At 36.9% G+C, this 19,743-nt stretch overlaps 1 protein-coding gene across 1 annotated transcript; it reads right to left on the minus strand.

Annotated features, from left to right (window-relative positions):
- Positions 1–11,163: 11,163 nt before the first annotated feature.
- On the minus strand, positions 11,164–13,995 carry LOC131665700 (scoloptoxin SSD14-like). The gene is made up of 11 exons (XM_058937757.1): positions 13,988–13,995; positions 13,710–13,821; positions 13,440–13,567; positions 12,970–13,109; positions 12,675–12,907; positions 12,439–12,605; positions 12,156–12,376; positions 11,897–12,092; positions 11,663–11,828; positions 11,430–11,576; positions 11,164–11,352 (listed from the first exon to the last, which is right to left on the minus strand). Exons 1-11 carry the CDS (start codon positions 13,993–13,995, stop codon positions 11,164–11,166), a joined length of 1,707 nt encoding a protein of 568 aa, XP_058793740.1.
- Between the last annotated feature and the right edge of the window lie 5,748 nt (positions 13,996–19,743).

The following is a 19,743-nucleotide window of genomic DNA, read 5'->3' on the forward strand; positions in this document are numbered from 1 at the left end:
CACTGTAACACACGTTTTCCGTCATCAATAGCCCGCTAACAGGAGGCTTGGTCGCGCGTTCTTTTTTATTGTACTCGCTTGCTCTCTCTCTCTCGTGCGCGCGTACAATGCTCTCCCTTTTACACGCCCGTCAAATTCGATTGTCCGAGCGAACGACTGACGAAGAGCCGGAAAACGTGCCGTGACGAATCGGTGCGCGTTTATCGTCCCGAAAACCTTGATGGATGGCGTTGGCGCGAGCGCTCCTGCAGCCAAACCAGATCAATTGTATGTTCTCTCTCTCTTTTATCGGCGGCAAGTTATTGTCTGATCTAGTTTCAGTTGCACGTGATATTGCTTCCGACTTGAGATTTTTGAATGTGCGATGAACTGTAAAATAACTTTAATTTGACTTTTAATTGGGACGATAATATACGCAATACCCTGGGATTCAAACGGATTTATGATTGTTCGCGAATTACTGGATTTTGCGAAACAACTTGAGATTCAAGCGAATTGATCATTGCATCGTAGAGCACTACATCAAATAAGTTTCAAAGAAATGTGGATGATACTTATAATGTAGCACAGGACGTGGTGTAAAAAATGAGGACTTTTCCCTTCCGAAGCGTAGGCGCTTCTTCGCGTTCCCAGATATAATATAATACACCTCGCGAAGAGGATCCATGTTTAATTATATATGCATATGAGCGATGAAGAATGCCTCGCAGCCATATTACGCGTAAGGAGGAAAATCGGTGTTCTCCACCGCTGCTACGGCACACGAGATTTTGGAATGGAAATTTTAGTATAACGGCTGATGCTTCGTTAGAGATAATTTTATGTAGCGTTGAAAGATTTTTCAATTTAATATCAAATTTTGAGTGAGCTGATATTTTACAATGTTTGTTTGCGGTATTGCAGTCTTCTGTAATTCACTAGTGGAACACAATAGAGAAAAAATCAAATCCAGAGTAAAAATGATATGTGTGAAGATTTATATTCATCGGATTGAAATTTCTTAATTGTCGCGAATAACACCTAATGCTGAAATATCCTAGAGTTGGCAATTCAGTCCTCCTGAGTAATTTAATTTTTAATAAGATCGCGAATTCTGGAATCCCACTGAAAGCTTAAGCTAATTCATCGCGATTTCTAAACATTAACTTTTCTAATAAAAACAAATACTTCCGTGATCCAATACAACAATAACCTAAAATGGACAATTTCATTCTTTCGAACAATATCGTTTATAAACAAATCACCATTCTCAGAAATCCATTGAATACTCAAGCAAATCCATTTACGTTTTCTACGCATTTGCACTCGTAATCAAAACAAACATTTCTTGCAACTTCGAATACAATAAGAACGAGCGCAAATACAAAAAAAAAACGAGCAACGATGCGCGTTCGGTGGCGCGCGTTAATTGCCGTGCGAGCAAGCGTCTTTTTTTGGGGGCAGCTGCGCTCCGGCGGCTACGCTCTTCTCGGATGCATATTAAAGCAGCGGAAACGCGTGTCTGTGATCATTTTTACGCGTTGCAATTCCAGGTTAATCGATACGTACGTATTTTTGGAGCTGAAAAGTGCGCATGTGTCGGATTAATCTTCGAGAGGGATGCCGATTTTGATCAACGTGATGGTTAATGTTTGACGGAAATTGTAATGTTAGCGTAGCAGAAAGATGAGTTTGAGTGCACGTCTTCAAGTGATATTTATTGCTGATGGGCTTTCCGAGGCAAAGTTTACTGGTTCTCGATGTCGTTAACGTTGCAAGTAATTACATGGAGATTGGCATTTATTTCCTAAACTGGTTACATGTTTTCAACAAAATGTAGGTCCGAGTCTACTTTTATGAAATTATTTCAAGTTGAAAAGTGTTTCGAATAATTTTGAATAATAAGTAAAAAGAACAACGTTTGTTGATTTCTTTGCTAAGGTTTGTCGTCTAGTGAATATGAACAACAGTATAAAGAATGCCCGGATGAATAATTTCCGAGTGACGCGAAAACGAATGGTATTTACGATGGGCATCTCGGAGATCGCACTTTAGGTAATGCGCTTGTCTGATTGGACAGGTGCATTCGATGAATGGATATTAGGGTATAAATAAGGAACATGAGGAGAATTGAAAAGAAAGTAAACCCGTAGAAACAAAGATAAAATTGGCTTTTACGATAGAAATATATAGAATATTTGTGCATTTTGTCCCTTACGTATTTCAGGCTAACGGCTTTGTTATAAATAATAAAATAATAATAGTTTTCGCACTGGACTGTAGTGCGCTGCAAGTATACGAGCTTGGACGAATGGACTGTTTCGTAGCGGTGATCGGCGATGCTGGTAGACACAGATTTTCGGAGGCCTCGCAACGTACGAAAAGCGGAAGAGACTTAGAAAGAGGCTGTTGTATGTATACAGAGGCGCGCAGCCAGCGAGCAAAGCAGCAACGCGCGTCATTTAATTTGCTCGCGACCGTGTTTAAACGCTGTCGAGCATAATTCGATTACGCGGCAAGATTGACCGGTCGCTCGCGCTCTCTTGGGCGCGGAAAGAGAGGAATTTAAACAAGAGGCGGGCAGACTTGCACGCATAATTTACTCGATGCTCGTCGCTGCGTATCGCCGCTATACGTATGTATGTATGACCTCGCGAATCGATGCGCACGCGCGGCAAAAATTGCTGTAGCTTCTGCGTGCAGGCTGCGTGATCAAAGATATTGCGGTAGTTTTAGAAACGCAGAGCTTGTTATAGTTTCTTTATTAACGTCGTTACTGAACGGACCGTTGAAAATTAGAGTTTCGGCGTTGAAATTCAGAAGAAAATCTATGAATAGAGACGAGCTGATTATGTTAATGGCCTAAGTGCCGGTAATTTGAAGAGAAAGAGGTGCCATTATACGCCCCCTCGCTTTATCGAGTCCAAGTAATTTCTCACTTGCGCAGCAGCATGAAACAACCGAAAGAGCACGCTGCCCGAAAAACAATGGCGAAGAATTGCGTGCAAACGAGCGAGCAGGGATGATAAACATATAAAGCCGGCGAGAGATGCGCGCCGGTTAGAACAGACGAGCTCGCGGCCTTACACGCTTGTATTATGCTCGAGGAAAAGGAAGAAGAAGCGACTTGCACGCGGCATCGCCGCGCGCACCGCCGCGCGCACCGCCGCGCGCACCGCCGCGCGGGCTTATCAGATTAATTCCACCGGCCTGACTTTAGCACATTGCTTCCTCATATTTAGATATCCAGCGAGCTCATCTTCTTTCCCCCAAAGATAAATAATACATTAAAACCTTTTTAAAGGGCTCTGTTGGTTGTCGCGCGCACGCTCCCAGCGGAATAATCTTTTTATAATTCTGGCGCGAACGTAGAGTCGACCAGGATCAGTCTAGCTTTCGCGCAACCGAGGCAACGCTGGCGTAATTACTTCGTTGTATCGAATCTTGTCTTCGTTGCGCGTTCGAGTTTCAATCGAAAGCTAGATCGCGCTATATTATACAGACCAGTTACCATCGGTACCATTTTCATATTCTTCTCTGCGCGAACGTAGCCGAAAGTTCAAAAACAGTCGAAAGCTCATAGGTAGATTCCTTGAAATGCTACTTCCTGAAAGGATGTTACGTGATAAGTGCTCGTGATCCCTTGATGCAAAGTGGCAATAATCATTACAGCAGAATCTTAGGTATGTAGTAAACCCGAAGACAACGAGCGAAAAGAGCGCTTCCTTCATTGAGGGGTTTTTGTACGACTGGCGCGAGCATTAACATTTTAGTGTTATAGAGAAAACAGTACTGCCATTGGTGTTACACTAGAATAAATATATGGTCGATTGTAAAAGTAATCTATGCGAATTTTTTAGTAAAATTTAAAATTATTGCTTTGCGTAAATCAATGGAGAGTTTAGCTGCTACATTTTTACATTTTTACATAATTACAGTTTTGCATTACAAGCTATGGTTACCATTCTTCTTTCTGTCATACATCAATAAATATGACGAAAGCTTAGTAACTAAAAAACTTAACTGAAAAAGAGCAATTGAAGTCACTGAATATTTGTTAAGAAATGAAAAAATGTTCCTGTTGAGGTTATTCCGAGGTCACCGACGCATACGTATATAAATTTTCTGCTTTTTTTTCTAGGAAACTACCGGTAGCCGCCGCCGCCGCCGCCGCCGCCGCCACGTCGGAATGACGTTCCGCGGAGGCGCACCCGCGAGCAATAACAATTACCGGCATCGCTAATTTCGCGCGCGAGCAACTAGACTTTTGCACGCACGTTTGTTTGTTCGACGGCGGTAACGACGCCGGCTCCCTAACAAGGAATCACTCGCTTCGTTTGCCCACGGATTTGGCAAGTGGCTTTCGTTTGTCGGCGAAAGATAGACGGCTGACTTTGCGCTACATATGGGGTTTTGGCGAAATTGGAAATACGCGCGGCCAGCATTGTTCTTGATGTTTGAGAGTTATTCACGGTCGAATTGTCGCGAAGACTCTCGAAATCAAGTTGATTGGGTTTTTTTTTTTCAAACGGTTTGCTAAGACACCCTTGTACAATTGCATACGAAAGAAAAATGTATCTCTACAAAAAAGCTATTTCATGTAATGTTAGTGTCGGATGGGTAATAGACCATTTTAAAAATCCTGCCGGAAACCTGCGAATGATAAGAGAATTTGAAAAAACGACAGTCGAGATAATTTTTTTTCGTATCATCAGTATTTACTTGAGCATAAAATAAATGTAACTCGCTCAAGATATGTACGATTCGCTAAATTAAAACGTTTTGTGCGTAAGATACCTATATAATTACTCGCTAAATTGCCAGTTATAATACGAAGTTATGAATTGATGTTGCAGGCATTTACTCTGACATTAATAAAATCTACAATTGCTGATAATCATGAGCTACGAACTCGAATTACCATTATTCGCGCCTGTAAATATAGCCGTCGTAAATCTAAACGTAATATTGCGTAACGTTAACGTGCTGCTGCGCCGTTGTGAAAAAAGAAAAGAGAGAAGATGGAGAAAGAGAAAAAAATGTGCATTTTTATGGTCTCGTTTCGTGAATTGAATTTTTACCGGTGTGCAAGTTGGAGATTCATGGAGTCGGAAACTATTACGGGCGAACGACGAGTCCGAGGTTCCGTCGACTTTAGGGCGACGCAATTGCGCGCGAGAATAACCAGTTGTGCTCGATCACCTTCGGAAACACACGTGAATTCGCCTGCCGAGCAACGGCCGAAATCTCGACAGCCGTACGAACTGTCGACTCATCTGGTCTCGCTCGTACGCGCGCTATCGCGGCAAGCTAATCAGAAATATCGCTATCAAAGCAAAGCATCTGCCGCTCTCTTTTCTTGCGCTCCCATTAGACACAGCGGCGGCGCGTTATATAGGAAAAAGGCTTGTTGCTCGGCGCGCGCGTAATGCCCGGCTTCTTCTCCTTCTTCTGCTTCTTCTTGTTCTTATCCTCGCCCTCCCTTCGGGCGCAGCCTTTGCGTTCCCATCCATATTTAATCCGTCGGCGCTCGCGCTGCAATTGCCAAGAAACACGCGAACGCACCGCCGCGAGCGCTCTCCCGATGCGCTGAATTGAAAAGTACTTTTTACACGAGAGCGAGTCGATTCGACGCGTCGCTCTTTCTCCGTCGTTGCGCCCGTCTGCGCCTTCCGACGATTTTCTCTTTGAAGACGAATTTGTCGACGATTAACGGCCGAACGAGGGCCCTTTCGAGCTCTGCTCGTCGCAACGACGAATGCTCGACCGAGCGATATCGACGCGGATTTACGTACGCCGCGCGTGCCCCGGAGTCAAGCCTCTGCAACAAATGCGCAGACCGAAATTTGCCCGAGCGAGCAATCCCAAAATATACGACTCCTCCGCTCGAGACTTCCTTCTATTGCGTTTCTGGTTTTATTTCGCTGGCGGCTCCTTGGCGCCTCGTGTGTGGCGAGGAGGAACCGGGCCGCGTCAATTAGTTATACGGCTCTTTATTCCCACGTAAGCGAGACGTTCCGCGAGCTCTCGCTCTACTCGCGGGGTCCCTTCAGCAAATTCTTTTTTTTCTCATTCCTTCTCGCTCCTCCGCTAGGATTCTACGAAACTGCAGCGTCAAAGAAATCCGCCGAAAGGCCCGTTAAAGCGAAGGCTCCTGCGCCCACGGGCGCCAGGTTCTCGAGAGGAGAGCCCTGATGCAATTTTTATTGGGCGTCATCTGCGAAGGCGACGCGCGTGCGCGAAATCTAGTGTGCATTCGATATCGCAACAATACAAATACACTAGACGTCTGAAAGAACTTGAGCAGCGTTGACAGAAGAGCGTATCCCAAAAAACTAGTGCCAAGACAGGCAGAAGACCATTGAAAGCTCGTAAAAAAAACGCGTTGTCTTTCTGGATAGTGGGCTCGTAAGCTTCGTATATTTATATTGACCGAAGCGTATAAAACGGCAAGCTTATATCCGGCCGCGTCGCATGGGCGTTTGGAAAAAAAATTTTTTCCCCTTTATTTTGCCGTCGATGCCGCGCGTTTTACGAGTAATTCCCGCCTGTCGAAAGGCTTGTGATTGAGACGCCACTGGCGTTTCATTATCTTTTTAGGCGATTCCGTTTGCTTGATACTCGCATCGGAATAGGGCATATTGCAAGTTTTGAGGGAATTGGCTATTTCGGTCGGTAGTTTGCGACTGAAAATACGGCGCTATGAGTTGAGAATTTTTGGGTTGTAAAGTTATGTTTTACGAGTATACACAATGTGCGCGCGCCTTCGGCTGCCTCTCGCGATGCTCCTTTTATCGACCGAAGCAACAGATAATAATCTAAAAAAACTCGTCTTTCGTGTTTACGCTATGATTAAACGAATGAACAGACAAGCATCGGCATTACTTTTGAACCCAGCGGTCCTCTGGCAAATTGATAAAAGGGGTAAATTGCGCGATCCAGTCAGAGCGCATCGCCAGGCATTATTCGCACGCTGATAAAAATTTGGTGCAACGCGATCGCTCAGCTGAATAATGGGAAAATTCACGAGCCATTTCTCGTTCAGCCTCGACGACGCAAGAATGCGAGGAATCGCGAGCGGAAGTCAAGTATACGTACATCGCGCTCGCCTACCAGCTTTTCAAACACAATCGAGTCGCACGGCCCGTTAGATATAAAGGCTGCGCAATTAATAATTGCGCTGCACTTCTCGCGGCAAGCACCGCCGAGAGAGCTAGATCCCGAAAAATTAACCGCTACGATGTTGTACGAGCGCATAAAAAGAGTCGGCGAAACTTTTATCAATGGATCTTGTGAAATGCCTTTCGTGCGATTCTTCTGCATTAGCTTTACCGACTTGTACACTGAAAACTTCTTTTACAACTTTTATAACTTCTTCATCTTTTACTTGTGTCAAATACCAATAGCACGGATTTCCAAATGCCACGATTGAACTAACAATATTTCTACTATCAAAACTGCCTGTTTTGTATTTTATAAACTTTTATAACGCACAATACTTTCGTAATGATTCGTAGATTCAAGTCATCTATCATTTACATTATCTGTTTACATTATCAACTTTTTCAAACATCAAATATAAAATGATTTAAATGTCGTTGCAATTCTTTATAAAAATTGTTTAAGATAAGACAAAATTCTGAATTCGTATTAATTGATTTATTTCTCACATCACGTGAATTAATTGATAAAGAAGCTTTTGAAAATATCTTTTTAATACTCCAACATTAGTGAAATTTTTTTTTACTGCATGATTTGTACGCGAACGTCTGAGAAAAATAAAAAAAAAATTAAACATTATCTCCCTGTGATTACTAACCTTTCATAAAGCGACAGCACATTATTGAAAAATACAAAGTGTACGCTCGGCTGTTTTTATTCTGTTGCTCGTCTCGCATCGATTAGATTGAAAATTCCTCCCCTCGAATGACGGGGGCCGTGGCGAAAATTACAGGTTGCGCGGCTGTTTCGCGCCTGTAAGTCGACGATGCGCAGGTAGCCCGCCGCGTCCGCCGTCAGTCTGCCCTAATTTGACAGCTCTCTCATACACACACGTACGAAGAGAGAGAGAGAGAGAGAGAGAGAGAGAGAACAGGTGGCGACGACTCCTCGGGATTATCGGTTGAATACAGTGCCGAGTCATCGGATCTTTTCTGCTTTCCTTCTTCCCTTCTTTCATTTTTTACGTGTTTTTCTACCTTTGGACTTTTATTATGGGCTTTAAATGATGAATAATGGCGTTTATTATTGTCCGAGAGAAAATTGACCAAGTGATTTTTGCTTTTTTTCTTTTTTGGTGGGCTCGGCTGTTCGCACCACGAAGAATCCTCGTCGGCTTGGCTGATTGATAGCCTTGAAAATATTGTTTTACTTTTGTATACGGATCTTGTGACATATCACGGCGAGAAATCAATTTTCAATTTTTTCTTTATTCAATATTAAGATATATTTGAAAACTCGTTCAACGCAGTGTCAACTTTGAAAGTAAAAGTTCGGACAAAAAATTTGCATTTTTATCGCGCGACGACACCCGAAAAACTCCTTTCTCGCCCAATAAAAACTCTTGTCTGACGCGACAAGAGCAGTGCAGCGAGCGATTTTACTGCGATGTGCTTGTGCGCCTTGCCGGCGCTAGGTACCATGCCACGTAGCCAACATACTCGTAATAATTCATGCATTATGAATGCAACGCAGCCGAGCGATAAGTATACAAGCCCCTCTCTTTCTCTCTTTCGTTTTTTTCTTTTCTTTTCCAGGCAACTAGTTGATGTACGAGCGTTTAAAAAAGTCCTTCCTACGATTACATTTATCATGCGCGCACCGCTTACAGGAGTGAGATGTTATGCGGTGCTTGATTTCGAATCTTGAGAAAAAAAAAATTGGAATGACCGGGGTCTAGATCGGAAAAGATACAATTGCAACTTGCTTTCTGTGTGTAGTACAAGTCGATCTGCGAAAGACTCGTATATAGAAGTTGCATTTTGATTTGCAGTTGAATTTTCCGCTTCGACAGGTGGGCGAATTTCTTTTCCTTCTGTGTCCTTGTTAGCATCCATCTTGAGTACATTCGAATCTAAAGATCGAACCTAAAAGTCATGTAATTCGACAATTACATGGCAGATTTCATAGCGTCGAATTTGTGTGAACTTCATTATCGCATAATTTATAGCTGATACTTTCGTAACTGTTTGGACGCAGGACGTAACAATTGACGAATGCTGCGTGAAATGGTCGTTACTCACCGCGATCCACGCGATCTCGTTGACAGTTTGCGTCGCTACAGTGATACCAATGTCAAACGAACCAAGAGAAGCCACACAATAGCAAAGGGACGTATGCGTGGTCAAAAGGAAAACTCAATGTCATCACACTTGAAGATAAATTCCTATTGCCGGGCTCAAGTGACATCTTCCTTTCTCTCGAATCGGGGACTCAAGGTCGTGTGCACCTGTCCAAAAAAAACTGGTTCTCGATCGCGAATCGGCACCTGCTCTTACTCGCGCGAGCGCGCATTGCGTAACACATTAAGATGCGAGATAGCCGCAACAAATATCACATTTTATTATATCCAACTCTTATCGGCGACTCATCTCACCTCGCGCGCGCGACACCAGGAATTTAACGTGCGCGCCGTGGGAAGTCGAAATGTATGTGTATATACATGAAACGCGGACTTCTTCTCGGGTGCGCGCGCGTTCTCACTGGACCTTTCGCTATATAATGTGTATTTTTTTCGGAGAGAGAATCGTTTTGAACGTTACACCGCGCTGGCGGCATATTATAGTGTTGGAAGCCTTGGGATTTGTCGAAATGCGGCTGCTCTGGGAATGTCACAGATTTTTTTTCCCGTTTCATTCCGATGTTGACGCGGATAAATGGAATACAAAAGTGATAATTGAAAATTCGAGTGGCGTTTTGATTCTACGTAAACTTTAATGAAACCCTCTTTTTGCTTGCTAGAGAGTTTTGCTTTCATTCGCCAGGCCCTTCCTGTGAATCAGAATACTGAGGCAACGGAGGCATGACGAGAACTCATTATTTCTAGTTCTGGTCACTCGAATAATGAATTTCATACATACCAATTGTCGGATATAACAATGCAGCTGATTGTTGCTTCGACAGACAACAAATCAAGCTTCGGCAAATCTACATAGACATCCATCGTGAAACCGCAAAACAACTCATCAAACGCTCTTGTGGGTTATTTAAACTCGACGATGGTCATCGTGCGGTGCGAGTTATTTTCGGGCCCCCGACTCTCAAGTGCAAGATCTCTTGGTTTCGATAAAACGGCAACGAGAAGCCAAGATGCATTTCAATGGCTCTTTGCATTTCCCGGAAGCCTTTTCTTTAAAATTTGCAAGTGTCTCAAAATGAGTTGCCTTTTCATCTATCTTTTCATATATATTAATAGTCTGATTATTTCAAGGAAATCACGGGCACACTTTCTTTTCAATTTTCATTTCATATCGAACATTTCAAACCAAGTCCAGATAAAAAACATACGTAGCATTAGATACATATTATAGTTATGTTTGATCTTTAGGTGAAAATGATGTTATGTGTGTATAAATATAAAAAATGTTTTTATTGAAATTTAGAATTCGTTTGATACGATGATACGAACCATTAGAGTACAAGCAGACTCAAAATCCAGCTGTTGCGCCTCTCTGCGTTTGAATCTGTCGTATCAATATTTTTTAAATCTAAATTCAAGGTTCGCAGCGATGATCCCTCAAGTGAAAGACAAAAAAGAATAAAAAACAACGTAGACATATTCAAACGTTATAATTTATACCATTAATTAAATAAAAGTTTTCAAAATGTTTACAGAGAAGGATATTGTATTAATATATTACCCGATTTCAATTTTATCAACCGTAGCTTGATTTATTGGTCTTTGATTTTGCCTTTTGATATTTTGTAGAAAATAAGTTTTAATACAAAGTAGATTTAATAAATTAATTAGAAACTTAAAATGGATGTTTGAAAAATTCAGGATAGGTCAGAACGTTTAAATAAATCCTAAGAAGAAATTATTTTTTCGAGAAACCTAGTCATGGTATTCGTTTATTTAAAAAATGTTGTAACTTATTTCAATAAGATTATTCTATGTTAACTAAAAATTTGCTATTTAGGTCTAACATTTGTTTCACATAAATTTAATACGCATAATTAACTAATTTAAAATCCAACTGCAGCACCTCCTCTCCTGTAATCAGCATTGGCGACTATGACTTCATTTTCACGCGCAATTGCTGTTACCGCAGTACCGAGGATATCATTAATACGATTTTTATGGCCAAGCTTTCGTAGATAATCCAGTATATCTTCAGGAAAGTCAGGCTCGCTGTGGATATACATGGGGAATAACTGAAATAAAGAAATCAATATGTTTTTTGTTATATGATTTACCATCTCATTTCAAAAAAAGTGGACATCACACTTACTTGGTGATGAAGTCGGTATGCATCAACAGCTTCTTTTAAATTGTAATCATTCCAGAAATACAAAGACATAACATTAGCAATAGTAGTAGGAATTTTAGTACCCCCAGAACTTCCAATTACAAATATAACTTCACCATTCTGATTTACCTAAGCCAGGATGAGAAATTAGAGTTAATTTGATTTATTTATTTATATTTATTATTCATTTGACTTTCTTCGTGATTGATACTCACAACTATAGTCGGCGACGTAGAACTGAGAGGCCTTTTATAAGCTTGAATGAAATTTTTAGGCGAAGGAGGCACGCTGTAAACATTGGTGATACCAGGGTTACCAAAATCGTCCATTTGATCGTTAAAAATTACTCCGGTTGATCTTGATCGTACTTGAGATCCAAAACTACAAAAGGTAATTGTTATATTTTTCAACAAATATAATTTGATGACATTCTTTATTAATTAACTCACTCTTGATTGATCGTTGAAGTGACAGATACAGCAGAACCGTCTGGTGCTAGAATAGATATGTGAGCAGTACCAGCATCGTTTTTTGTAAATGTTGCTGCTCCATAATATTTGGGATCCTCAGAAGTCTTTCCTTTTTTTATTAAAGATATTACTCGGTCAATGTAAGCCTGTGACGTTAAATTCGCCATCACTTCGTCTAAAAGTTAATAGATTTGTTGATTCGCATTCGGTTATGGGAGAGTAATGATTAAAATGTTACCTAAATTAACAAAGTCGGGGTCTGCAAGTTCTGCTCTTTTTGCATAGGCAAATTTGAAAGTTTCGAGAAACCGTTGCCACAAAATTTTATCATTCTCAGCTGGCACAAGACCTTTTAAGACTTTGAGCATAAATGTTAGCAGAACACCTGATCCCGAAGGTGGCGAAGTGTATATCGTCATATTATCTATTTGAGCTCGATGGGGTACAGTCCACTTAACTCTTTAAAATGAAATTAAAAAATTAATTTTGTATACCATTCTGTTTCATTGATTTGAACGTACTTATAATTTACAAAATCTTCTTCTGTAATGATGCCTCCGCGTTTCTTGATATCAGCAACAAAATGTTTGGTGAGTTCACCTCTGTAGAAAAGATCGACAGGTTGCGACGCGTCAGCCAGTTTTCTCAGAGTTTTCCCTAGTTTGAGACGTTTGATTTTATCACCTTTCTACAAAGAAAAATTATTTTTCCAAACCACTTGTATATGATAATTATATATTGAAATAAACATTCTTACGACATATAATTCATTAGTTTTCGGATCAATTAGAAATTCTGACAAACTAGGTTCAGCTTTAATTTCCTTTTCAACGAATTTCAAACGAAGATCATTATAATCATTACTGATTACACCATTTTCACATAATTCTATAGAAGGTTCGAACAGGTCCTTCCAAGGAATTCGTCCAAATCTTTTGTGTGCCTCCCAGTAACCCATAACCTCTCCTGGAACCGCTATCGCTAACCCTCCTAAAATAGTATCAATATTTTTATTTTCATCTCTTCTATATAAAAAAAAAGAAATAACGAACCAGCAAATGATAAGCTTGCATTTCCACGGAACATTGTAGCGTTCGCTAAACCAGGCGCTATTTCTTTTGCATTCAGAAATACAGCTTCACCATTCGAAGCATCGTAAATTGTCATGAGAAATCCTCCTCCAATGCCTAAGCTGAATATAAAAACTTTTAAGTTTACCAAAATATCAAATGGGAAGTAGAATTTAATACTGATTGAATTCATTCAAATTATGTAACTTTCTCTATATTGAAATATACATCAATCGCATTCTATCCTGATTAATAAAAGCTCACGTTAAAATGTAAAAAAAAATATCCTTTATAACTAGTCACAAAGTTTATTAATCTATTTAAATGACTTTTCATTAGTTCATCAGACTTCAAAATTATAATTAATAACTTATAATAAATAACAAAATATTCTTTTTGAGTGCTATACATAATGGTTAACTAGTAATGATGTAATAAATATTTTTAATTACCTGATTGGTGATGCTACACCTTCACAAATCAATACGGCAATCGCTGCATCGACTGCAGAACCATTTTTGTTTTTCAGAAAGTCCAGTCCAATATCAGCGCATTCTGGTACATTTGAAACTACAGCGGCCTAACGAAATGATTATTAGAATTTTTGTTTGTAGATAATATTCAATTTCATAACGTTATCGTCGTTACATAATTATTTTTTAATATAGTTTGATATAATATATCACATAATTCATTATTAATCAAAATGAAATTACTGGTACCTTTTGAAAAGATTTAAGAGGCGAATCACTTATAAATCCAAAACTGTGAGATTTGGAATCGTCTTGTGCGCAGACTGTTGTAGTTATCAACAGCAAAAGTTTAATAATGTTTCTAAAAGTTTATTTGAATTAGTATATGGACATTCAAAATTTATCGGTAATTTCTCCGAAATTATTATTACTCTTTTTGAACAATACATTTGGATATTTAAGTTATTGTAATTCAGAACTTCGGTAATCTTTAGTTTATTATAAAACAAGAATGTACATAAACAAACCTGTTCATTATGACAGCAATTTATAGTCTCAAATAATTCCTCGTTAAAATTAAAAATGACATCTAGTTTTAGGACTTTATCTAATTTCGTACCAAGTAGCTTTTCAAAAATTTTCAGTCGCAGCTCTGTAATTGTAAATATGTTAAAATAATAATATGAATAACAAATGAAGAAAAATGTTTTACTGAGAAATAACAAGAAAAAGCATTTCTTTTTTTTCCCAGACATCGAAAGTGAACCAATTCAAGTCATTGACTAAACTTGACACCACCTAATTACATTAATTTACTTTAAAAAATTTCAACTTATTGAAAGTGATATTCCATACATCCAGTCATCTTATAAATATTGAAAATTAACATTAAAAAAATGCCTTACAAATAATCAAATGACGTAACTTAAATATATCATACACAATAAATTGTATTATTACTTAAAATGAAGTTTCACGTCTTCCGAAATTTGGAACTTTACAATATTACATCTTCATTAGATTTTTTAAAACACACGTTCGTAGCTTTCTCTAACAAAACTATCAATTAAGTAGAACTTTTTCTAAAATATTTTTAGCGAAGAATTCTACTCATAAAATCCATAATCTACATTATTCAAGCTATAAATATTTACAGTTTAATATTACCACATTACTCATTGTCTTTTAGTGCAAATAAGAATATTTTTTACAAGCTCTATGGAAAAAGAGTTGTTCATACTCAGCAGACAAAACTAATTATTTTACAAACAACGAAGAGTTACCTACTAACGTGTTTCCCATTGCACTGAGATTATAAAGTGTTTTCTTCGTCGTCACTTCATATAATACGGGCTATATCGTAGTTAATCATTATTTAACGACGTCTATCTTTTCAAGCTTATAACTAACCGGTGTTAAATTAGGTGAGATCCTAGCTTCAGCAGTTTTCTCAATAAAAAAATTTTCAATTGCTTTTATTCATCTTTTATAAGAATTTTATTTTGACAATAAACATTAGATTTAATTATTCAGTTATTTCAAGTTGAAACCAGAAATATTATTAACACAAATACAATACTACCAAAAAATAAAGTATCATAATAGATGGAAGCGATTTCTTGTATATTTTTATGCAAAAAAAAACAATATCGAAAGTCAATGTCAATCAATCAACAATGTAAATCGGATGCCTAAACACGTGACACTTTCATTGTAAGTTTGAATTTTTAAATATATTGTAGTACGATTCGAAAAGAAGTTGAGAGCTAACAATAGTCATTGATTAATAATTCACTTGTAGTCGAAAATCAATACTGACGAATCAACTTTCGTCAAAAATATTTTCACTGACAAAATAATTTAATTTGTTCAAAGATAGTAAAAATCTTGGCACGTAGAATTTAGAGAAAAGACAAAAGTAAATTTGGTTGAATATAGTAAATCTATAGTATTTATTTAAAATCGGTAAATACTTACGCAAAAAATTGGTTCCTTTACCGGGGTCCTTGGAACCTGAAGGTCGCCTTCCCGAGCAAGAACAAGGCCCACTTGTTGGCTGTTTACGCGCACACGAGTCGAGCAAGACTGAGCCACAAATTGAAAGACTCGATTCAATAAGGAGATTAACTTTCAAAAACAAGAAATCTCATTGGGATAATACCTCTGATCCAACAAAGATATAGACGCCTATAGAAGGACAGAGCTAGAAGGCCAGAACTGTAGCGTGTCCCCACCACCGAATACATATAATAAATAGGGTATAGGGCGCACTAGCGCCTCGCGGTGGCTGGGTTGTACAATATATAAGGAATAGGCGGTTACCTAACCACTTACTAAGGCCCCTATATAAAACCTGTTTTTTTATAAGCGTCTGTTTTCGTCGTCTGACAAGGAGAGTGTCAACTCTTTAGTTCGTTGGTTTATACCTTTCTACCTCTGGGAAAGCTTTTTCCACATAAAAATATGTGAGAAGCTGCGTCTATTCATTCTAACGCTCAACATTTCCATAACCATAGACTATTACCGTTAAATCTGTAAATATATGGTTTTCTTACGATTAAAACCACTTCTAATTTAAGCAAGGCTGCAATCAGATCCTTTCGACGGAATAAAAAATAATTATTAAAAAAATTACACCGATCAAAAATTACGCTGATTTGAAATTAAACCTACGAACATCAATGTTTAGAGGAAAAAATAACTTTAACATATGAAATTGCGAGGATGATATCGGTAGCTAGCTATTTTCTAACAATTCATTGAAATGCATTTTACCGAAAAAAAATGATTAATTAGAATATTAAATTTTATTCTTACGGAAATTTTAACCAGGCTGATCTTGGTTAAAAGATATCCTTTTAAGCGAAAGGATTTAATAACAGCTTTCATTTAGTGAAATTATGAAAACTCGACATTGCTTATATTATAAGCTATTTCTAATATAAAGGAGTCATACATTTTCATATTTGGCAAAAGTAGTCTATATCTATAGAAATATTGAATGTTAGAATGTAAGATTCGTCAAAGTTGTAGGCAAATCGATGAACGAAAGATATGACATTTCTTTTACGAAGGTTCGTAAGTTGTCGAAGATTCTTATATAAAATGCTGATGGGTTGCTGTTTTTAATAAATGCATATAAGAATCATAAGGAATCAAATAGTTGAATACTGGATTGGTAACAGTCGAGAGATAAAGCTTTTTCTGTAATCTCGCTTTTAATATTATATTATATTATACATCCGACGCGACTTCTAAGTTTCCCAGTTTTACGATGCTGTAGTTTAAAATAAATATAGATCTAAGAATATTGACAAAATTATTTTTTATTAAATATTTTATAAAGTAGATACATTTTACCTTTATGATTATTGTCAAAATTAGTTAATATTTTCATAAAAAATATTATAATACATTTTTTTGTATTTAATATGCATTAAAATATAATCTTTTCAATTTCTGATTTCACTATTATATTATAAAACTGTCTATTATCAAACAAATTAGAAGTATTCTGTTAAAATCCAGTTTCATTCTATATTCAAATATATTTAAAAAATATTAATTTATTGAAAACACTGGAAAATAATGTAAAACCGGTTTCGAAGTAACGTCGCAAAAAGGTGTTTTTGTACTTGTGACGTCAAGAGTAGTCTGACTCGTATAAAAATTATTCAATGGAAAAATAAATATTGTCTTTTCACACGTAGGTGTATGTGTAAATAATCAAGCCTACTTAATAATTTTGTTTGAAAAGTGTATATTCTCTTTGTTCAATTTAACATCATTCCAGATAAACACATTCATAAAATCTTACCTTTCTTCTCAAAGTAAAAAAATAATACTTCCTCAGAAATGCATATTGTATAACTTATTCAGATACCAGCATAGTTTTCTTACCGACTATAATTAGCATAAGTAGTTACCAACCCATTTTTATAGGAAGTGGAGTTATTGCCACTACCAGTAAAATATAGGTAACTATGACCATTTAGTGATTTGTGATGTCTCTTGTTTCACGAGGGATAAATGAATGATTTAAATTAATTATATAATTTACATATAACTTATATATATATATATATATATATATAAAAGAATAAATAAATATAAAACTTCAAAATAATGGGCAACAAAAATAACAGAAAAACGAAACTAAAAAATAGATTAAAAAAATCCCTAACTACAGAAATGGAATATAATTGAAAATTAAATTGTAAACAATTAAAACAGTTCATTGAAAATTTATATAGTACATTAGAAGTCCATGAGGATATACATATAGATAATATAGTTTTAGATATAAGGAGTTACATTTGCAAATGGCACATGTAACTTTTATCACAGATCTCATAGAAGAATATCAACATATAATTAAAAAAAAATACAAACAAAAACAACTCAAGATTGGAACATAATTACCAAAATAACAAATGGTATAATAAAAGTACAAACAAATCAAATGTGGAATATCCAGCCAAAAGACAATATTACAAAAAACTTAGACGATTGCAAAAAACCAAATTAAATCGACTTTAAACATTTTAGTTTTTAGTTTGTATTCCAGACCAGCGAACAGGACATCAATTTCCTCTGCTGGGTTGCAATATTATTTGTAACGTACTTGTATATTTATTGCTATTTTGTAATATATATATAGTACTCTGGTTAATAATAAATTTAAAAAATTCTACAATTTATTGTTTGTAAAAAAAAATTATCGTCAAAATTTGTTTGACGATGATGTTTGATTGATGGTGTAGTGATATTCAGTTCTAACAACTTAATCTATCGTTTTTATCTACCTGAAGAAATATGTAGAAAGTGAACCAGGCTAATTCTGACAGAGCGCGACAGCTGAACATACAGAGTAGCCAAAACAATTCACAAGCCTATTTCCTAATGTGTCATGATTTTACTTTTTCATTCATTATTTTACTCCCATTTACCTACTCACTTATCGCATTTGCGCCTATTTAATAACTTAATCTAAAATAAGGTGAAAAATGATGATATCTTATTATTTATACTTATGCTAATAGTTGGTATTATTGAATTGGAAAGTCTATTGTTGGTTTTGGTGAAAACATTCGGTAATGGTTGTACCGGAAAGCACTGATAATATCGAAACTACTAAACTGATCTGTTTCAACATTGAAAATTATTTCTGTTGAAAGCAAGCTTATTTGGATACCAAAGATACAAACACGGCATAAAACAATTATTACAGTTCCTTATGATTTATTCATAAGTCTAACTCTTACACTTGACTGGTTGACAACGTAAATGATGTAGCAGAATCATTCGATGTCAAGAAATATGGGCAGTGCTAGTATCGTTTTTATTTACCGTCAAAACTCTATAATATTTTAAGTTATTATATGATCAGTTTCCTGATACCTTAAACATAATACAGCGATGAATCAATTGACAACAAGCCCATCTAAAATTTCACAAAAGATCAAATAGTTTTTTTATATATATAATTATATACAAAATTTTATATCCATAAAATTGAAATCGGAAAGTCCAGTCCTCTTAGCATAGGACGTACTCGAAGGTCTCGATAATCCGCCACCATAGAATAACATCGTTTTCGGCTGCTACAAAATCCTTCAGGACATTTGGTATAAATGTAAGCAAACTGCCGGAATCAGGTGACAGAACTGAATACACAACCATTTACCCATTTTAGTTACAATTGATAAAGCTCATTTTACTTTAAAAATATTTTCATGAAGGTAACCTAACGAAAAACTATTTATTCTAGCTCGCAAATACTTACCTATAAATACCTGATATATTTTTAAAAGTGATTATACTTCTAAAACTTTTAATTTTTTTCTTTTCTTGATACCTCTTATTGTCCCCTTGAATTTTCTAAAATGTAACTTAGTAGTAACATTGCAAGTTCATAATATTACATTTCGATACTAGTGCGAGAAAGTGATTTAAGCCTTGTGTGGACGTTTGCCAGAAGAGGCCATACGAGGGTAAAATCACCATCTCGCACATGTATCTAAGTTAACTTTTCTATACGTACGCAAGACGAAATTCGAAGCACGCTTGTTTGTTCGAGCATGCACAAATCGAGTTTTCGAGCACGGAGCGTCGAAATAGTATTTAACATTTGAAAAGATATTCACGATTCTAAATATCATCGTTAATTAAAATAGATAAAAGGAGAGCCGATACTCTTTAGTATACATAAAAATATTAAGTACGAAAATATTTTCAACGTAAAAATCTTATCATGACAATTAAAAATGTAAATGTTTTCTTG

This window comes from Phymastichus coffea, unplaced genomic scaffold (genome assembly GCF_024137745.1).
Source record: "Phymastichus coffea isolate CEN01 unplaced genomic scaffold, Cenicafe_Pcof_1.1 PCOF00053, whole genome shotgun sequence".
NCBI classification, from domain to species: domain Eukaryota; kingdom Metazoa; phylum Arthropoda; class Insecta; order Hymenoptera; family Eulophidae; genus Phymastichus; species Phymastichus coffea.